We start from the raw sequence: 20,362 nt of genomic DNA, 5'->3' as shown, positions 1-20,362 counted from the left end.
ACTGCAAAGATTTCTCATGTCCTGTCCCTTTTTAAGACCTCTGCCGAGTATGGACCGTGTGCAGAGATCTGGCGAGTTGGGTGACCATGTGCAAAAGATGTGTCATTTTCCAGGTGTTCTGGCCATCTGCTTGTATCTTCCCAGGTATCCTGCAGAAAGACAGTTCAGCCAGCTTAATCTGCCTTTAGAAAGGTTGTTTTAAGCAGCCTCTTATCCTCATACTTTTTGACCATGCCCTCTAAATGTGTTTCAGGTGAAGAAAAGCGACAGATCAAACTGTTGATAACTTTAATTGTTTTGATATCTAGGTCAACTGGGATCGGCTATGCAGCGACAATTCTACTCTTGATAACCAAGGGCAAATTAAGGGTCGGTTGTGCAGCGACTTCTTGCAACTTTAATAATATATATATATATATATATATATATATATATATATATATATATATATATATATATATATATATATATATATATATATATATATATATATATATATTAGCTTAAAGGTGGACCATGGAAACGTATTCATCTCTACATAATTCTTTATTTCCAACGTTTCATAATAAAAAGCTTTATTACATCATCAGGGAATCTGCTAAATAATGAATAAAATTACTTTAAAAATTGCTCTTAAAATCAATGAAATCCATAAAATACTTCACAGTTAAAATACAAGATAAAAAAAAAAAAAAAAAAAAAAAAAAAAACATAAAAGCAAAATCAAAGACCGCTAACCAACCTTATACCAAGAAGGCAGAAGACAGAATGCATAAAAAAAAGTTTAACTCAGGTACAGCTGAGTGGAGGAGGTCTGGGTATTTAACTGGGGAACTAGTTATTTAATAAATAATGATTCCAGGATAGGCAGTTCGTATGCATTAGTTGTTTGGCCTATGATACAGAAATCGTTTCGATCAATATATGTTTTACAAATTTTCGAATGGTTTCTTATGCTTGAATGCTCGGGATTGAGAGCCTACAGCCAGTCCGAAAACTTAATCCCCGATGATATATATATATATATATATATATATATATATATATATATATATATATATATATAATATATATATATATTATATATGTAATATATATACATATATATATATATATATATATATATATATATATATATATATATATATATATATATATATATATATATATATATATATATATATATATATATATATATATATATATATATATATATATATATATATATATATATACATATATATATACATATGTACATACTATATATATATATATATATATATATATATATATATATATATATATATATAAGTATATATATATTTATATATACATACAGTAAACACCTTATATTACAAAGTAAACACCTGTATTCGCGAGGGATTCATTCCAGACCCCAGCAGATAGTTGCTACCCCCTCTAAAAATGCTTATAACTGCCTGTCTTGAAAGCTCAACTACCAAATGTAAATGAAAGTGTCATCCTACATCACATATACCGTAAATTATTATCCTATTTTACTGCACGAATCCTTGGAATTATATTATTAATATTTCTGTAGTCTTAAACATTAATACCATTAAAAATGTATACATGCATACTTCTAACCCTTCCAGCCAAACCTAGAGAAAGAGAGTTACCACTACGACTTACATTCAACAAGGCTGCCTGTGGCAAAAGAAAGAGAGAGGAGAGTTGATCTCTTTAATCTCTCTGGCCTTAACAAAATTTATTTGTTTGTTTTTTGTCTTCCAAAGATGTATTACATTTACTACACATTTTTAAAACACTATGAACACACACACACACAAACAGTATCTTTTCCTGAGAGAGAGAGAGAGAGAGAGGGCTGAACTAAGTATCTATTTATCTATCTATCCATTTCTCACATTCTACCCTTTGGCAAGAGAGAGAGAGAGAGAGAATAACTCCTTACGATATCAAAAGATTGAAATCCATGAGCTTCTGAGGGCAACTGTCAAACTGTCAAGTAAATTGACATTTACCCTCCCCCCCTCCTTTCTCAAGTTGCAGATAAAAAGGTTGAGAATCTTGATTTGTTTGGTTAAAATAATTTACTGCACAAATGCATGGAAAATAGTATATTATATTACAGTATTACTATTGTTATTATTTAATCTTATTAATCTTATGTTAATATTTGAAAATTTGTACTTATTAGGCATACAGTGAACCTCCTGTATTCGCGGGGATGCGTCCCACACACCCCCCCCCCCCGCGAATAGGTCAAATCCGCGAATGCTTAAAACCCCTCTAAAAATGCTTATACCCGAGTATTTTAATAGTTTTATCACAAAAAGTGCATTTATTCATGAAAATATGAAAATACAGTAATTAGTGAATATTTCTCATTGAAAAATACCGCAAATGGGCGAATTTTCCGCGAAAAATGGCTAGATATGTTCCACAGAGAAACCCGCGAATCTGTGAGTCCGTGAACCATGAGAACATGAATACGGGGGTTTTACTGTATTAATATTTGGAAATTAGTACTTATTAGGTAAATCATTTATTTATTGTACAAAGGAAACGTACATACATATTACATGTCAGAAAAAATCTCATCTAAATTAGAGAGAGAGAGAGAGAGAATTATTGTTTTTGTTATTCAATGTTGTTATTTAATCTCATTAAACTTATTAATATTTGAAAATTAGTACTGTAAATCATTATTTGTTTATGAGACTTACCTGTCAGATATATATATAGCTGTATTCTCCGAATCCGACAGAATTTCAAAAACTCGCGGCACACGCAGTGTGGCCAGGTGGTTAGTACCCATTCCCGCCGCTGGGAGCCGGGTATCGGGAACCATTCCCATTTTCTATTCAGATTTTCTCTGTCGCTGGTACTGTCAACATCTGTTTTCAGTACCTCCGTCTTTGGATTTCGTAAACTCGTTATTTTCCACTTAAGTATTCTCTTTGATTTTTGGTTTTTGACTTTGGACTGTGGATTGGCATACGCTTTTGTGGACTGTTTTTGGATTTGCTTTTGATTACTCTTTGGATGATGTCTGGCTCTAGTTCTGCTAGCTTTAGAGTATGTTGTGTGAATGAGTGTAAGGTGAGGCTACCGAAGGCTTCGGTAGATCCTCACTCTGTTTGCATGAGGTGTAGGGGGCATGTTAGCTTGATTAATGATCGCTGCAAGGAGTGTGAGACTTTGCCGGATGCAAGCTGGAAGGTTTATGATTCCTATGTACGCAAGTTGGAGCGTGATAGGATCAGGAGGTCTTCCTCCAGGAGTGCTTGTAAGAGTCAGGGTATTAATTCCTCTCCTGATAACCCAATTGTAGACATAGTATCACCTATCCCTGTGGTTTTGCCTTCGGGCCCTGAGGTTGTGTCTGCGGAGGGTATGGCCCTGACGGAGATTATGAACACCATCCGTGCTCTGGAATAGAAAGTGACATCGCTTCAAAGTGCAGTGAAGTGTAGTGATCCCCCTAGTGTTTTGGAGGGGGCGTCAGATCGGCCCCATAACGCTTCTAGGCCTGGACCTCTGTCGGACTCCCAGGACTCAGGGAGAGGGCAAGTCGAAAGCCGCAAGAGGGTTACGGGGGCTTCCCACTGATCTGGCGTCCCTTCGGCAGGACCTGTTGTCGCTTCCCAGGCTGCCAAGGATCGTGCGCGTGCACGTATCCTGAAGGACTGCTTCTCGTCCTCCGAGGCGTCCTCCCCGCGCAAGGGGTGGAACTCTCGGAAGGACTCTCGTCCGCTGAAGAGAAGCTTCAGAGAGGAGGACGCTTCACGTCCTCTTTCTCAAGGCGTTGTTTCACCGTCATCTGGGTGTTTCGACGCTTTCCCGCCACAGAAGAGGACCAGGACGTCTTCAGAGGAGGACGTTTTTGAGCGCCCCAGTCGCTCCAGGGAGAGAGCTGTTTTAGCTCCCGTGAGGAGGAAGAAGGCGTCCCCTCGCCCCTCGTCTTCTCACAGGATCAGCTCTTCCCCCGAGAAGGAGACCTCTCCCTCCAAGAGAATTCTGCTGGACATGCAGCGTCAGTTGGCTTCTCTCCTTGCTGAGAGGGAAGCAGAGCCGCGTCGTCGACGCAAGGACTCGAGGCTGCCTGTTAAGAGGTCCAGAAAGTCACCCTCTCCTGCGCCTTTTTCGTCGTCTCCGTCACCTCCTTCGTCTCCCTGTCGTACTCACCGCTCGCTGGATCGCCATCGTGACGTTCGTCTGCAGCGTGACGCTCCGCAAGCAGCTATCCTGGACGCCTCTGTAGCTGCTCGTCAGGATGCTCCTCTCGCTACCGTGCAGGACGCTCGGCTGGACGCTAGGCTGGATGTCCGAATGGACGCTCGTCAGGACGCCTCTTTGGTTGCTCGACGTGACGCTTCTGAGCAGTCAGAGACTGCGGGGAAGAGAAGATCCCTTCTGCGTTTTGGACCGCAAGGCCTTCGTTTTCCCAAGGTCTTGGGAGACTCTCTGGTTTCTCCCATTGAAGAGGGAGAAGTCTCTGGCGAGTCGGAACCTGCAGACCTTGAGCAACCTCCTGCTTCCTCGTCTACCGACTACCAGGTGTTAGCCGGTCTTCTCAAGGACTTGTTTGGTGACAAGTTCAAACCCTCGGCCCCTCTCTCTCCTCCTTCGCAGTTAGCTTCGTCCAAGACGAGGAGAGCGCCGGCGTTTGTTAAGATGACTTCATCTCTGGCTACGAAGAAGGCCTTCAAGAAGGTTAACACCTGGATGGAGGAAAGGAAGTCCCAAGGCAAGACTTCTTTTGCCCTGCCTCCGTCCAAGCTTAGTGGCAAGGCAGGTATGTGGTACGAGACCGGAGAGGACGTCGGCTCAAGAGTTCCTTCGTCGTCCCAGGGAGATTTCGCCAGCTTAGTCGACGCACCTAGAAGGTCCCTCCTGTCTGCAGCCAAGGTGTCGTGGACTATGTCGGAGACGGATCACCATTTGAAGGGACTATTCCGAACCATGGAGGTCTTCAATTTCCTGGACTGGTGTTTGGGAGCTTTGGATGTCAAGCTTAGAAGTCCCGACTCGATCAGCCTGGGGGAGCTGTCCAGCTTGTTGAACTGCATTGACAAGGCCGTCAGGGATGGCTCAGAGGAACTGGCTTCCCACTTTTGTACGGGCCTCTTGAAGAAGAGGGCCTTGTACTTTAACTTTACTGCAAAGTCAGTTTCTCCGTCACAGAGGGCAGAATTGCTGTTCGCCCCATTGTTGAGTCATCTCTTCCCCCAGTCTTTAATCAAGGATCTCGCCGCTAGCTTGAAGAAGAAGGCCACTCAAGACCTCTTGGCCCACTCGTCAAGACGCCCAGCAGTCCCTTCGACGTCGTCGTCGGGTTAGACCTCCAAGGAGAAGAAGCCCTTTCGTGGAGGAGCTTCTTCCTCGAGATCGTCTCCCCGAGGAAGAGGTTTTTCCAGAGGCAGAGCCCCACCTAAACCTAGGGGCAAGAAGTGATTTGCAATGCCTCCAGACACCTGTAGGAGCCAGGCTTCTTTCGTTTGTGAGAGCCTGGAGAGAAAGAGAGGCGGACACCTGGTCCCTCGAAGTTATCGAGAGAGGATACAAGATCCCCTTTCTCGACACGCCACCTCTGTGCACGTCGCCCAAGGATCTGTCGCCCTCCTACCATCAAGAGAAGCAACAGATCCTTTTCGAGCTTTTGGAGCAAATGCTCGAAAAAAGAGCTGTGGAGCAAGTCCTGGAGCTGGCCTCCCCAGGATTCTACAACCGACTGTTCCTAGTTCAGGAAGCAGTCGGGAGGATGGAGACCAGTCCTAGATGTCAGCAGACTGAACCGCTTCGTGGTGAAGGAAAAGTTCACGATGGAGACGCCCCAGTCTGTTCTAGGAGCTTTTAAGACCAGGAGGTTGGATGGTCTCTGTGGACCTACAGGATGCCTACTTTCACGTCCCCATACATCCCCAGTCGAGGAAGTACCTGAGGTTTGTACTAGGGGGACGAGTGTTCCAATTCAGAGCTCTTTGCTTCGGGCTAAGCACAGCCCCCATGGTCTTCACGATCATCATGAGGAATGTGGGGAGATGGCGGGTATTCGTATCTCGCTTTACCTGGACGATTGGCTCATCCGAGCCTCTTCACAGTCAAAGTGTCTGGAGAACCTGAAATCGACTTTGGAGTTGACGAAGTCCCTAGGACTTCTAGTGAACGAAGAAAAGTCCCATCTGATCCCGACGCAGTCCATCGTGTATCTGGGGATTCAGATGGATTCAGTGGCTTTTCAAGCTTTTCCATCCCAGGAACGTCAGCAGCAATGCTTAGGAAAAGTCTCATACTTCCTAGGGAAGGAAACATGCTCGGTGAGGGAATGGATGAGTTTGCTGGGGACCATTTCCTCTCTGGAGAAGTTTGTTTCCCTGGGAAGACTTCATCTCAGACCGCTCCAGTTTTTCCTGGCGGAAAACTGGATAGACAAGGACGATCTAGAGGAGACCCTGAAGATCTCTCCCGTTGTCAAGAATCACCTGAGGTGGTGGCTCGACCCCTCGAGGTTGGCAGAAGGGGTTTCTCTACGCCTTCAGAGCCCCGACCTAGTGTTGTTTTCCGACGCGTCCAGGGAGGGATGGGGAGCAACACTAGGAGGGGAGGAAGTGTCAGGCACCTGGAGAGGGGAACAGGTGTCCTGGCACATCAATCTCAAGGAGTTAGGGGCGATCCTGCTGGCCCTGAAATTCTTTGAGAGCCAAGTGTCAGGCCGAGTGGTACAAGTAAACTCGGACAACACCACAGCCCTGGCATACCTCAAGAAACAGGGAGGAACTCGCTCCCGGTCCCTGTTCGTACTAGCGAAGGAAATCCTGCTTTGGGCCCATGCTCGGGGGATCACGATCCTTACGAGGTTCGTGGCAGGAGTGGAGAATATCCACGCGGACCTTCTCAGTCGGCAGCGTCAACTTCTGCCGACCGAGTGGACCCTTCACGAGGAGGTGTGTCAGGAGCTGTGGAGGCTATGGGGACGTCCCTGGGTGGATCTCTTCGCGACGTCCAGGACAAAGAGGCTTCCTCTCTACTGCTCTCCCGTACTAGATCCAGGAGCAGTAGCAGTAGATGCCCTCCTCTGGGACTGGAAGGGAATGGATCTCTACGCCTTTCCTCCCTTCAAGATTCTGGGGGAGGTAATCAGGAAGTTCGCAGCGTCGGAAGGGACGAGAATGACGTTGATTGCCCCCTTTTGGCCAGCGGCAGAATGGTTCACAGAGGTCATGGCCTTCCTGGTGGACTTCCCAAGGACGCTTCCCGTGAGAGTAGATCTGCTCAGGCAGCCCCATTTCAAAAGGTACCACAAAAACCTCCCCGCTCTGAGTCTAACTGCATTCAGACTATCGCGAAGTTGGCAAGAGCGAGGGGTTTTTCGAGAGCAGTGGCAAGGGCTATCGCCAGCGCCAGGAGACCCTCCTCCAATGTGGTATACCAATCTAAGTGGGCCAATTTCAGGAAATGGTGCAGAAGCAAGGGGATTTCCTCAACCACGACCTCTGTACCACAGATAGCAGACTTCCTGCTTCATCTTCGGGAGAAGGAAAAGCTGGCAGTCTCGACAATTAAAGGCTATAGAAGTATGCTGTCGGCAGTCTTCAGACATAGAGGTCTAGACTTAGCCGACAACAAGGATCTTCATGATCTCTTGAGATCCTTTGAGACTGTTAAGGTACCTCAGCCCAGGACACCTTCCTGGAACCTGGATGTCGTTCTAAAATTTTTAATGTCAGATACATTCGAGCCTCTTTCTTCGGCATCTCTCAAGAATGTGACAAGGAAGGCTATTTTCCTAACTGCTCTGGCGACGGCGAAGAGAGTTAGTGAAGTTCAAGCCATCAGCAAGCACATAGGCTTTAGAGGGCTCAATGCCGTATGCTCCCTAAGCCCTATGTTCCTCGCAAAGAACGAAAATCCTTCAAACCCTTGGCCCAAGAGTTTTGAGATCAAGGGTATGACAGAAATTCTTGGGCAAGAGTCAGAGAGAGTCCTGTGCCCTGTCAGGGCTCTCAAATTCTACCTAGACAGGACGAAAGGAAGTCGAGGCCCGTCGGACAATCTGTGGTGTTCTGTTAGAAGACCTGACTTGCCGATGTCCAAGAATGCTCTGGCATTCTTTTTAAGAAGTACAATCAAAGAGGCTCATTCTACCTGCCAAGACAGCGACATGAGACTTCTGAAAGTCAAGGCTCATGAAGTGAGAGCCATTGCGACTTCGGTGGCTTTCCAGAAGAACATGTCCCTTAACGATCTTCTGGGTACCACCTTCTGGCGAAGCAATTCAGTGTTCGCTTCACATTACTTGCGGGACGTGAAGATGACTTACGAAGACTGCTCTTCGCTAGGACCATACGTTTCCACAGACGCAATGTTGGGGGCAGAGAGCAATACTCATCCTATCCTTTAGAGGTTAGGAAGTATTTTTTAATCTTGTTTTTTGTCTTTTTGGTTGTTGGGTTGGCCACCGGAGGTGGATGTCCCAGTCGTTAGCATATGTTAGGTTTAATGACTTAGACAGGCTTGGTCAGGTGGTTGGTCGTTGCTCCTTTTGCCCTCTCAGTATGGTCTTATGATCTAGTCCCATTGTGGTCACGCCCCCGTGGACGGATCATCTAGAACTCACCAGCTATATAGGTCACTACCTTGTTGGAGACTCTAGTAAAGCAGAAGCAGGCTTGGGTGACAGTAACCACGAAGTCAGCTATGCTAACAGGTAAGGAACCAAGGCGTCAATCGCCTACATTTATTTGTTTCCTAAATCCTATTCTGTCTCTTCCCACCTCCAATGGTGGGATTCAGCTATATATATATCTGACAGGTAAGTCTCATGAACAAAATGATATTTTAATGATAAAATAAAGTTTGTTCATACTTACCTGGCAGATAGATATAATCATAGTGCCCACCCACCTCCCCTCAGGAGACAGTGGCACTAGAAAATCTGAATAGAAAATGGGAATGGTTCCCGATACCCGCCTCCCAGCGGCGGGAATGGGTACTAACCACCTGGCCACACTGTGTGTGCCGCGAGTTTTTGAAATTCTGTCGGATTCGGAGAATACAGCTATATATATATATCTGCCAGGTAAGTATGAACAAACTTTATTTTATCATTAAAATATCATTTTTATCATAAAATGTACCCTCTAAAAATGCTTATAATATCATTCTGAACCACACATAAATATAATTTCAATAGTACTTTAATATAATTTTAATGATTCAATAGTATAAATTCTGAGCATCTATCTTCACTTTGTTGAGGTCCAGGTCCATCCTGAATGGAGGGGAGAAAGCCAGTTTCTCTCTCTCCCTTTGAGTTACGTATTATTTAATCTTACAGTATTATTATTATTATTATTATTATTATTATTATTATTATTATTATTATTATATTAATCTTAATAATATCTGAAAATCTGTAATTTATTTTTTTTTTTTTTTTCATAAAAATTTATTTAGTCATGAAAATGACATCAAAATATACTAATTAGTGAATATTTCTTGATGAAAAAGTCCGCAAATTTCCGAATTTTTCATGAATAATTTATAGATATGTTCCACAGAAAATTGTGCGAATTGTGAGAACACGTCACTCGGGATGACGTCACTACTGCCAACGCCCGATATCAGTTGCAGTGCAAAAAAAAAAAAAAAGCAATAATCCACCCGCCTCCCCCTTAACTGGTTTGTTCACTTCAAATCTGACATTAAAATTAACAATAAAAAAAATAATAACACGTATGCCCCTGCTTGACAGCCACAGCGCGAAATCCTTCCACCAAAAAAAAAGAAAAGAAAGGAAAAACACAGAAATACAGTCATGTGTTTTTGCATGTTTTACCACACACAAACAGCCAAGATACTACAATTAAACACACTGCGCACACTATTCTCTTCCCCAAACATTCCCCTATATGAACCAAAGTCCAGAAATATCTATAAATACACCAGAACTTAGTGCCCGATGATGAATCATTAAACACACATAGACACCCGCGCTCAAGAAAGGCTGAACAGAATGCCTTTTACAACACCTCCCTAAACCAAATTACTGAACCATCAAAATCCCTATTCTGAGATGCCAGTATAACAACTACTAAAAAGATATGTCTCTTCGGAAGCGTAACCTATAACCTATCTACTTATCGACTATCTATTTCTATTATGCTGCCGCCAACTATTATGCCTTAAAAACAAGGTCAGATAGGGTCATAATCTCTTTCTACATCTGTTTTATGAACAATGTCATATCATCTTATGTCTCTTACGATTCTCCAGTGCGCAATGGCCAGCATTGGGTCAGCACAATCTTTCTCTCTTGTTGACTCCTCTCTCTGTATCTATCCTCAAACAAAGGCCTACGGGAATAAAATGCAGATACAAAACTAGATTTAATTTGCAAATTTAATGAAAGCATTGCAGCAAAATTTACAGTCATGAAATGGAATTTCTCACACCCCCATAAAAATGGAAGTCAACTAGAGGAAACTCACTCACAATCAATGGGATTGATGATTTTAGACCAACCAATACTAGTGACTAACACCTTGGTCACCAAACAAAGTAAAAAGGTCATGATTACTCTAGACCAAAATAAATATCATATAGTACGTTAAAAAAAAGAACACCACTTCCAATATATTATACTGTGCATCCTCACAGGATTCAACCAGAATTCCTGTTAAAGGAAGCATAGCTTATATTAAAACCTGAAATGGTACGTAAAGAAATAAACACTTGAAACGGAAAAATGCCTAATAAAGAACAGAGGGGTTTCACTGCAACGTAAAATGGGTATTCCACATAACGTCTGAAAAAGATATGTGTTAATGAGTTATCTTACTTTCTATGGCCCACTGGGAAGCCTCCCCTCCAAGTGGCTGTTCTTATTCACTAACACAGCTCAAACGAGTGATCGCACCAGCTCCAGATCAAAGAGAATACCCATTCAATGGTTTCTCAGTAATATACACATTAGAGAGCGCACACATGCACACATTCACTTAACCCCTCCATTGAAGCGTAACATCACCATCAAGTTCAATGTTTGAAGGACTCCGCCTTCTGAATCCACAGATATCACAAAGCTTCCATCAATCTGTCACATTGTCCCCAAGCATCTTGGCCATGATCGGAAGGTACTAAATGAGCCATCAGATACCCACTGTATCTAACCGCGAAAGTACCAACATCACCGTAAAGGCCACCTGCACCGGACACATGTTTTCCAGAGGCCAGCAATAGTCAGCCAAATCCTTAATATATATAAATATATATGTGTGTATGTGTATATATGTATTTTAGATATTTTTTATGAAACTCCTTTTCTACTATCCATTTTTTTAGTTTCTTATTTAATTTCATTGTGATGTCAATAATGTAAATGTTGCAATGCCAGTTTTCGTAACACACACACACACACACACACACACACACACACACACACACACTCTCTCTCTCTCTCTCTCTCTCTCTCTCTCTCTCTCTCTATTTAAAGAATTTCTGCTGTATTTATTTTATTTTCACTTTGTTTTTGTCAGTAATCGTATTGGTAAAATTCTGTTTTGTCATATCTAAGACCCAGGAAGGAGCTCCCAGTTAGCCTGGATTTTTTTAATGTATGCTGTAGGCAGTATATGTGTGAGATGGGATATCAGAAATCTGTCAGATAATTGAAGAATCGGTGACTGGATGATCAGACGTGAAGTAAATAAAGTATATACTTTGCTGTCATTTTTCCCCTAAAATTGTATAAACACATGATACTACAGTAAACCCCGTATTTGTGGGGATGCATACCACCCACCCACCCACCCACCCACCCACCCACCCATCCACCCATCCACCCATCCACCCACCCACCCACCCACCCACCCACCCACACACACACACACACACACACACACACACACACACACACACACACACACACACGAATAGCTTAAACCCGCAAATACTTAGAACCCTTCTAAAAACACTTAGAATTGCCGATTTTGATACTTCAAACAGACACAAAACAAACTAAAATTGCTTATACAGGTATTATCCTACTTATGATGGGGTTAGGTTCCAAAAGAAAAATTTTTTTTGTTGGAAAAAACGTAAGAAATAGCAAAATGCATCTCGAACATAGCCTAGCCTACACTTGGGTATTCGGTACCATGTATACATATATGGTAGCCTAGCCTACACTATAAAGTATATCCTATGCATACACGGTATAGTAATTATTAACATCAGCTAATTTGGAGGTTCATGCAAAATGACTTATGATAATTCAGTGCAAAGAGAAATTGAATAACAAGAATTAGCTTAGCCTACACTGGTATATTGTATACATAAACGGTAACGTAGCCTACATTATACTGTACTCTGTATTCACATACCGTATTATACAAATGTCAACATAATGAATATGCATCTTTTAAAATGTTATGCCTTAATTCACTGTATCCAGTAATATTGTATATATATTATATTGCTTTTTTATTATGAATTGCGGTCATAGCGATCAATGTTTTAGGTTGGAAATCGTGTGTGCGGTGTTTATTTCGCTGGATTTAATTTAGTTCAGAGCACTTTTCTTGCTTCTAGTTAGTGTAAATGAATCTCTAGATACTTTATTTATATGGAGGCAAGGTTATTTTTCGTTATACGAAGTGTTTTTAAGTCGAAATATAACTAAAATACGTCTCGCTGTGAAATTAATTTATCTATTTTTTCGTTAATAGATGACGATGGCCGTTTGGGGACGTTTGTTTTGTCTAAAAAAAGTTCAAGATTCCGTTTGCTATTTTCACTTGATTTCATCATAATACGAGCTTTATGTATTTATCATTTATCGGCGTAAAAATAACAGTAATGTGTTCTTTCATGCCCAGTAGTTTTGATTAAAATACTTTCTCTCCAATTTTAATTACGATCAAGTTTCATCCATGTTGCCGATGCACGATAATTTACAGTATAGTCATTAGCAGCTTGAACGTTGTTTTCTCAGCTTCAGCTACAACTTGCAGCTTAAATTTAGCAGTATATTTCCTTGAAGATCTTTTCTCCATAGCGAAAAAGGGTATAATGTAAAAATGTATCAGTCCTATTCTACTTAACATGATTTGTGCCATAAGCTACGGTAATTGTTTATTACCATATGATGATTGAAATACCAGGTAAACGGCTGTTGTTATGCGATTCAGTTATAAGCAAAACAACAGTCTCTCGGTCGGTTGTTTATGGCTATACGCATTTACGCAAGGGTATAACGTTACTAACAATACTTTTATCATTCTCTTTTACTTTTTTTAACTAGAAGATGGGATAAAGAGATGGAGGAAAAGTTGTCTATTGTAATTTGGTTTCTCTCACTGCTTGATTATGCTGCTGCCTGCACCCACTGGAAATTTAAAAATATTTTATAAATAATATTGTCTTATCAGTATTAATTGCTTACCCCTTTGCAAAATCAAATTATCGTAAGGTGAATTATCGTAACTTGAGCATTACCTGAGTATTTTAACAGTTTTATCACAAAAAGTGCATTTAGTCATGAAACTGAGATGAAAATACAGTAATTAGTTAATATTTCTCAGTGAAGAATACCGCGAATGGGCGAATTTTCTGTGAATAATGGGTAGATATGTTCCACAAAGAAATCTGTGAGTATGTGAGTGTGCGAATCGTGAGATCGCGAATACAGGGGGTTTACTGTATTACGAATTTGTTTCTGCCAGGGACCTTCTGTAATCGAAATATTTTTCTGTTTCAAGGAGAGAATGTGGTTGGTAGCATTGCACATGGAGAAATGCTGCACAGGACTAACTTACTAGCCATGGTTGGAGGAGGAGCTGTTCCAAAGTATGCTGATAATACAGTCCTTATATATGATGACTTGAAGTCAAAGTTGCTGTTGGAATTTACTTTTGCAGTGCCAGTTTTGGCAGTAAGACTAAGAAAAGACAGGTAAGTAATGTGCCATTTTGCTCCTAAATTGTTTTTAACATATTGCTGCACATTTCAATATTCTGTTATGTTACACTTTCTGACTATGCAGTCAGTGTGTAAATATTTGTACAGTGAGTCTTCCTGTAACTGAGGTAAAAGGATTGACAGGCCACACTATAATAAGAACCGTGGGTTGGCTAAAACTCCTTGTACTGAAAACCTCTTGTCATTTTTTTCCTGCTGTGTTATTTCGAAATTAGCCATACCAAAGGTCATAGGACACAGTGTTACTGTTATAGTTGGCAGTAAGAAAAGTCTTACCCCTCTACCAGAGATTGATGCCTTGGCCAGGAGATGCCTCTTGAACCTACGTACATTTACATTCTTTTACTGTTAACCCCCTAGAATCTCAAACTTCAGATTTGCAGTTGTTTTTTTTTTTTTTTTTTTTCATTAGTTAAATGAAGTATTTTTGGAGTTTTCAGTCATCTGCCTGAACCTGTAGACAACTCTTTACAAGCTAGAATAGTAAGAAAAATTAATAGTTTTATATAAGTAACTTGCCAACTGTCTATATACTGTAGCTATTAGTTTCACTTAACTGCAGAAGTTCAAAATTTGAAATTTGCAGCAACGTGCTATTGTTTTAGTGTAGATAACTAGACCCTGCACACTTTCGGGGAAGAATAGGTACAACAGTGCTGAAGAGCTCAGTTCATTTCTGCCAGTCAACTGAACAACGTTTGGTTGAGCAGCTCTGATTTGAATTTCGCCGGATGGTTATATCTTTTGCCTTTGGTGAAGCATTCATTCGTGTTGGCAGCCTGCTATATATTAGCTTCACTAGTTCCTTATTCAGACTTGTGACTAATTTTGACTTACTGTGTTTGATTCTAGTGTGTCTGGTATTAGGTATTGAAGCAGAGGCTGTAATACTAGACTTACTTCTGCTAAGTATGACTCGCACACTTTGTGTTGCCATTGTAGAGGACAAATTTGCTCTTTTGAAATTAAATGTGACAAATGCAAAGACTGGGATCAGGGTAAATGGAAAGTTTTGGAAGCACATCTAGATAGACTCCAAAAAGACAGACAGAGAAAGGTGGCTGCTAGAGCCAAGGTTAAAGGTTTAGCTAGTCAGGTTTCCACTCCAAAATCGAATATTGCCTTTCAACCTGTGCCTTCTATGCCTGTGACTGCTTTCTCCCCTATCACCAGTCCTCCGACTTTTCCTCAAATTCCGCTACCTGGTTCACATTCTTCTAAACCTGATGCCATCACCAGCCTAGAAGCTAGAGTTGACCAAAAGTTTGGTCTGCTTGTTAACACTAACCCAAATCGGGTTGTCAGTTAAGGCCCTTATGGACCAGGTAAGTGTGATTAGTGTTGGTGCAAGTGCAGCGCAAGTGGAGGAGGTGACTACTCGTCCCACTGATGCTCCTAGACAAAGGTCAGTGTTAGACTCCCCCAAACCTGGGAAGAAGCAAACCGAAAGTTAAGAGAGGTCGGTGAGGTTTGCCCACGGGTAGTTGCCCCCTCAACCGAACCTGTTGATCGAACCCAGGACTCTGCGGATCACCATTGGAAAGGCATCCAGACGGATGTTCATGCTCTGTCATCCAGTGATTCGGACACCAGTTTGGACAGGGGGTGTAAACGCTTTTCGATAGTATCAAGGCCATTGAAAAGGCATGCTCCCTCCACTGAGTGCGCTTCCCTGCTTCCATGTATAGGCCAGTCAGTAGGGAGTTGAATAAGGAAAAAAATCGGGGAAAGCTGCAATAAGTTTTATTTTCTTAACAATAACATACTTAATAACATAATAATTTCGCACCCCTCTGCCACCCCGGATTTGGCTGCCATCTTGAAAAAATGGCGGCAAAAATAGTTTTTTGAAAATATCTCTTAGGACACATTTAAGTGAAAAATAATATGAAATATAAAATATTCTACATAAAATTCTCTATAAAAACTCTTCTATTCATTTTTATGATATGTTGCAGGGTTTTTGAGTTACAGTTGAAAAAATGTTTCTCGATACTCCCCGTTTTCTAATACAGTTTGGAAAATCGTCTCACAAGGGTGGCCTTCCTCCTTTATTTGTCTGACCATCTTATTGTGAAAAAACCCTTCTGAACATAATCTTCAAATTCCTTGGGGGTAATGCAGTCCTTTAAGTCATACATGTCTTGTAAATACAGCTGAGCTAATTTTGCATGTAAGAAATGACCACTGGCATGAAAGTAGGGAGGCATCTTTTGAATCGTTTCTAGGTGCAGTTCCCAGGAGCCTGAGCGCTCTGCTTCGGTAAACTGTTTTACCAATGTTACCATTTCAAAGTACTGCACCCAGAGTTTTGCAGTGGCACCTTTGTTCTTCATCAAACTCAAGGTGTCATTGAACTTACAAAGCACATTTTGTAGTACTTCACTGTCAATCAGTGTAGAATCAAACTTTTGTAAAGCTGTTTCTGTTGTTGATAGTTCATCAGGAGAACAAGAGCACAGCCTCTTCCTTCCTGCAGATTTTGGGTTAGTCCTGAGCGGGTTGTGCATAACACTTTGGTGACAGAGCACTGGCACAGAACAGTATTTTTGCTGACATTTATTTAATGCAGCATAGTATTGTACCTAGTACCACAGTGCTGTGTCATGTACATATATTTTTCAGTGTGTATTTGTGTTTAGATATATATATATACATGAGCATTATGTGAGGCCTCAGTGGGTTTGTGGTGCCTGGGGACATTTTAAGCTATGTGAGAATCTATGAATTCCACTGGTATGGTGCGGAAGTGATAGGCAGAGGTATTGTCACTTCTTGTAACCACAGATCATTTTAGAACATGCTCTCACATTGGAACAAAACTTTAAAAGACTTCATGAAAGGAACTCTCCATACATTTAACAGTGATTTGCAGGAGGGTAACTGCCTAATCTAAAATACACTTTATTTAACCAAAAAATCTCAGAATTTCTGAGTGTTATTGCCAGACAAACAAAGAGTGACACTTTTACTTTTAAAGAGTTACTCTTTAAGTATAAATTTTACAATGTATAGCAAGTACATTACATTATGTTACGATGTTGAACACTGTAGTTAGAACTTTTGACACAAAAAAAATTCCGAGGCATATATTACTTAAAAAACCAAAAACGAGTGCATCTCACGTGGTGCACCGAAGGCATTACATAAGGCTCTTTGCAGTATCCCTTCAGCCCCTATCTGCAACCCCTTTCATTCTTTTGCTGTACCTCTGCTCATGTTCCCTTTCTTCTATCTTACTTTCCACCATCTGTTAACAGTTATTTCATAGTGCAACGGCAAAGTTTTCCTCCTGTTACACTTTTAAAACCTTTTTACTGTTTCCCCTTTCAGCACTGAACAACCTCATAGGTCCCAGCACTTGGCGTTTGGCTTAAGTTTTATATTCCATTCCATTCCAAAATCAAAAACACAAAGTACAAAATATATTATTTGTTTCCAGTCAATAACGAAATCTAATAGCTTGATGTCCGCTAAGGCGCATGGTTTTAATTTCAATGATTTATGGATTAAGGGGTGCAGTGGTTGTGAGAAATAATGTATTTAGATGCACTGATAAATTTCTAAGTTCCATGTGCATTGCTGAATGGGATTGTTAGGCTTGTGGTTTGGAATCATTATTATCCTTACCCTTCATTTGTTTTTATAACTCAGTATGCTGTATATATAACCTTTAATTCTTTCTTTCTGTCAACAGGTTAGTGGTGGTTCTTCGTAGACAAATTCATGTATTCACATTTCCACACTCTCCGCATAGACTTTTCACTTGTGAAACTCGTGATAATCCTTTAGGGCTTTGTGAAGTTTCACCGTTTGCATCAGCTGACAAACACATACTCTGTTTCCCAGCACACAAGCTTGGGGCAGTACAATTAGTGGTAAGTTTCTTGTAAGTTCACACTATAAGATATAGTTTGTACTGCATATTTGAATCTTCTGTTAACAGTCTTATTGATTATTTGGTTTGTCTTATACAGGTACAGTATTGACAATGTCTTGTCAGAAAAGAGCTTTTGGGTCAAATATAGGTTATGCTTTTACTTGCACCAGGTTTCACTGTTAATCATTTAGAGCGTACATAAAATGTTAAAGAAAATAAGTGTAAAATACTAGCCTGTATTTGTGTAATAATACATAATTTAAGATTAGCAAAAAAATTTAGACATAACAAAGAATGCTCAAGATTAAAAAGCACATTTGTACAGAATCACAAAGGACATTAAAGTTAAAGATCAATTATAATGTGAAAGCTCTATGCCCTTGGATTTGATTAAGATTGGAAGTGATTTTAAAGAGTGCTAGCGGTGAAGCTATAACTGTAAAAAGAACATATCAACGAAATACTTAGCCATGTTGAGACACTTTTCTTCTCTCACAGTTTTCCTTGTCAGGGTTATTGTTTGCAGTTTGGTTTTCTTTATGTTATGTAAATGGTACGGAAAGTCCTTTGGGGTGTCCCTTTAATCCAAATGTATTGCTTTCAGCCATTTACTTTTCAACTGTTCTTTTTGTTCTCATTCTACAGGGCATTTCAACTTCTCTAACATTACTTCAGTTCTCACCATAAGTTAAAGAACAAATCATTTAGGCAAACCTTCTGAGAATCTAGAAATGTGACTCAGTGTTCTTGTTTAACATGGTCACAATGTTGATACACACCAAACACTGAGGTATCAGTTCTTTCCATTCTCGCCTTACATAGTTAATTACACACACTTCTATCTATCTGTCTGATTTAAATTAATTTAGCAAATTATCCTATCTACTCAAGTTTACTGTCACCACCCTACTTACGAACAAATTACGTTCTGGACGGCCATTTGCATCTTGAATTGTTTGTAAGTTGGTTTTTAATATGTAGTGCATAACTTTTTTGTTGTTTACATTCCCAAGTTAACTTGGGAGCCATAGATTATACTATTTTCATACAGTATTATAAAGAATTACTGTAGGTGGTAGAAAGGTATAAAGAAAATAAAATTTGGATTCTTGCAACATTCAAAATTTAATATTTTTCCATGTTTTGAAAGTTATGAACTTGTAGAGAATTTTGCGGGAGCAACATCTGGCATTGGAGGTACGTAAAGTAAACAGTGCACACCATCATCTATTCACAAAAATATATACTAAACATATCCTTTGGGGAGAGGAAATATAGAAAATGGGAATTAATCACAGAACGAGTTATATCGGGAGGACAGAAATAAGTATGAATATTTTACGAGTATGAATGAGTATTCTTGTGATTGTAAGAAGAGTACGTGGTAGTTAATCAAGAGAATACTTGGGATAATCAGGGAGGGTAGGCAGTACAATATTCTTATTGTATTTTCAAGGACATTCTAATATATTCTTAAAGACCATTACTTTTGCCCATATTTGATTGGTGTAGGGACTAATATTTTAGGATTTTTCTTTGATATATTTTCTTTATTTTTGCTAAAATTCCACTGATTCACAGTTAACCAAATGAAAATGAAAAGATATGCACAAAAACCTAACTGTACATGGTTCAGAAATATTCCATGGTAACTAGTGCCAGCAGAAACTGACAGGAGCTGGCACCCCTCCAGTTGGGTGGGTTAAACACCACTTGTTTGAGTAATCTGCAATATAATTGACATAGTGATTATTCCACTTGTTTGAGTAATCCGCAGCATAATTGACAGAGTGATCATGTTTAAGCTTTTGTATGGCTTATTAACATTATTATTACAGTATTAAATCTTTTACATAATTGAGTTCGAAAGATTGTACGCTTCACCCTTAGCAGTTATACTATTAATATTTCTATAATAACAATGACAAGGGTCATAATGAGACTTTCTTCACATCTTGAATACATAAGGTATTTAAGAATATGGTTTAATTTAGAATTGGCACACTTTATTTTATCTACTTGTTAGATATAAATCAGTTATTTTTTGTTGATTATTGCAGGATGTTTTAACTACAGAATCAACTGTATCTCAGGCACCTTTAACCGTCCAAGCGCATAAAAGTGAACTGGCTTGCCTTAGTATAAATCGTGAAGGAACTTTTTTGGCCACTGCATCTCACAAAGGTACTTTGATAAGAGTGTGGGACACAGCTAGAAGAGTGTTGTTGTCAGAGTTGAGACGAGGGTCTGATCCTGCTACCTTATATTGGTAAGTTTCATTTACCTTGTTGAACTGGAAAAGAGCTTGGAAGACACTTAATCTTTTTTGTTATTTTCCATCACTTACGAGGGACTAGGTAAAGTAAAGGCCATTTTATTGAATATTACCAGATTTTTTCTTTTTTCTTTTAGATTTCACTGCTAATTATGCTTGGCTATTCAGATTCTTTTACTACAAAGCCACTCTCTTGGGAAGCTTCCAGTTATTTGAGAATACACTAGAACATTTCTGAA

At 40.2% G+C, this 20,362-nt stretch overlaps 1 protein-coding gene across 7 annotated transcripts in view; it reads left to right on the top strand.

The window, feature by feature from the left end:
• Positions 1-20,362, top strand: part of LOC136853546 (WD repeat domain phosphoinositide-interacting protein 4-like) — a 448,994-nt gene that overhangs the window by 381,282 nt on the left and 47,350 nt on the right. For all 7 annotated transcript variants that reach the window (XR_010857497.1, XR_010857498.1, XM_067129266.1 and 4 more), the window contains 3 exons: positions 13,749-13,941; positions 17,666-17,846; positions 19,909-20,117. Coding sequence is in view for 5 of the 7 variants with exons in the window: in XM_067129266.1 (XP_066985367.1) it covers positions 13,749-13,941; positions 17,666-17,846; positions 19,909-20,117 (583 nt within the window). In the remaining 2 variants the exon portion in view is untranslated. The remainder of the gene's footprint in view (positions 1-13,748; positions 13,942-17,665; positions 17,847-19,908; positions 20,118-20,362) is intronic.

The sequence above is a fragment of the Macrobrachium rosenbergii genome, chromosome 3 (assembly GCF_040412425.1).
Source record: "Macrobrachium rosenbergii isolate ZJJX-2024 chromosome 3, ASM4041242v1, whole genome shotgun sequence".
Taxonomy (NCBI): Eukaryota; Metazoa; Arthropoda; class Malacostraca; order Decapoda; family Palaemonidae; genus Macrobrachium; species Macrobrachium rosenbergii.
The sequence above is the reverse complement of the archived record's forward strand: the minus strand, read 5'-3'. Positions and strand labels throughout refer to the sequence as shown.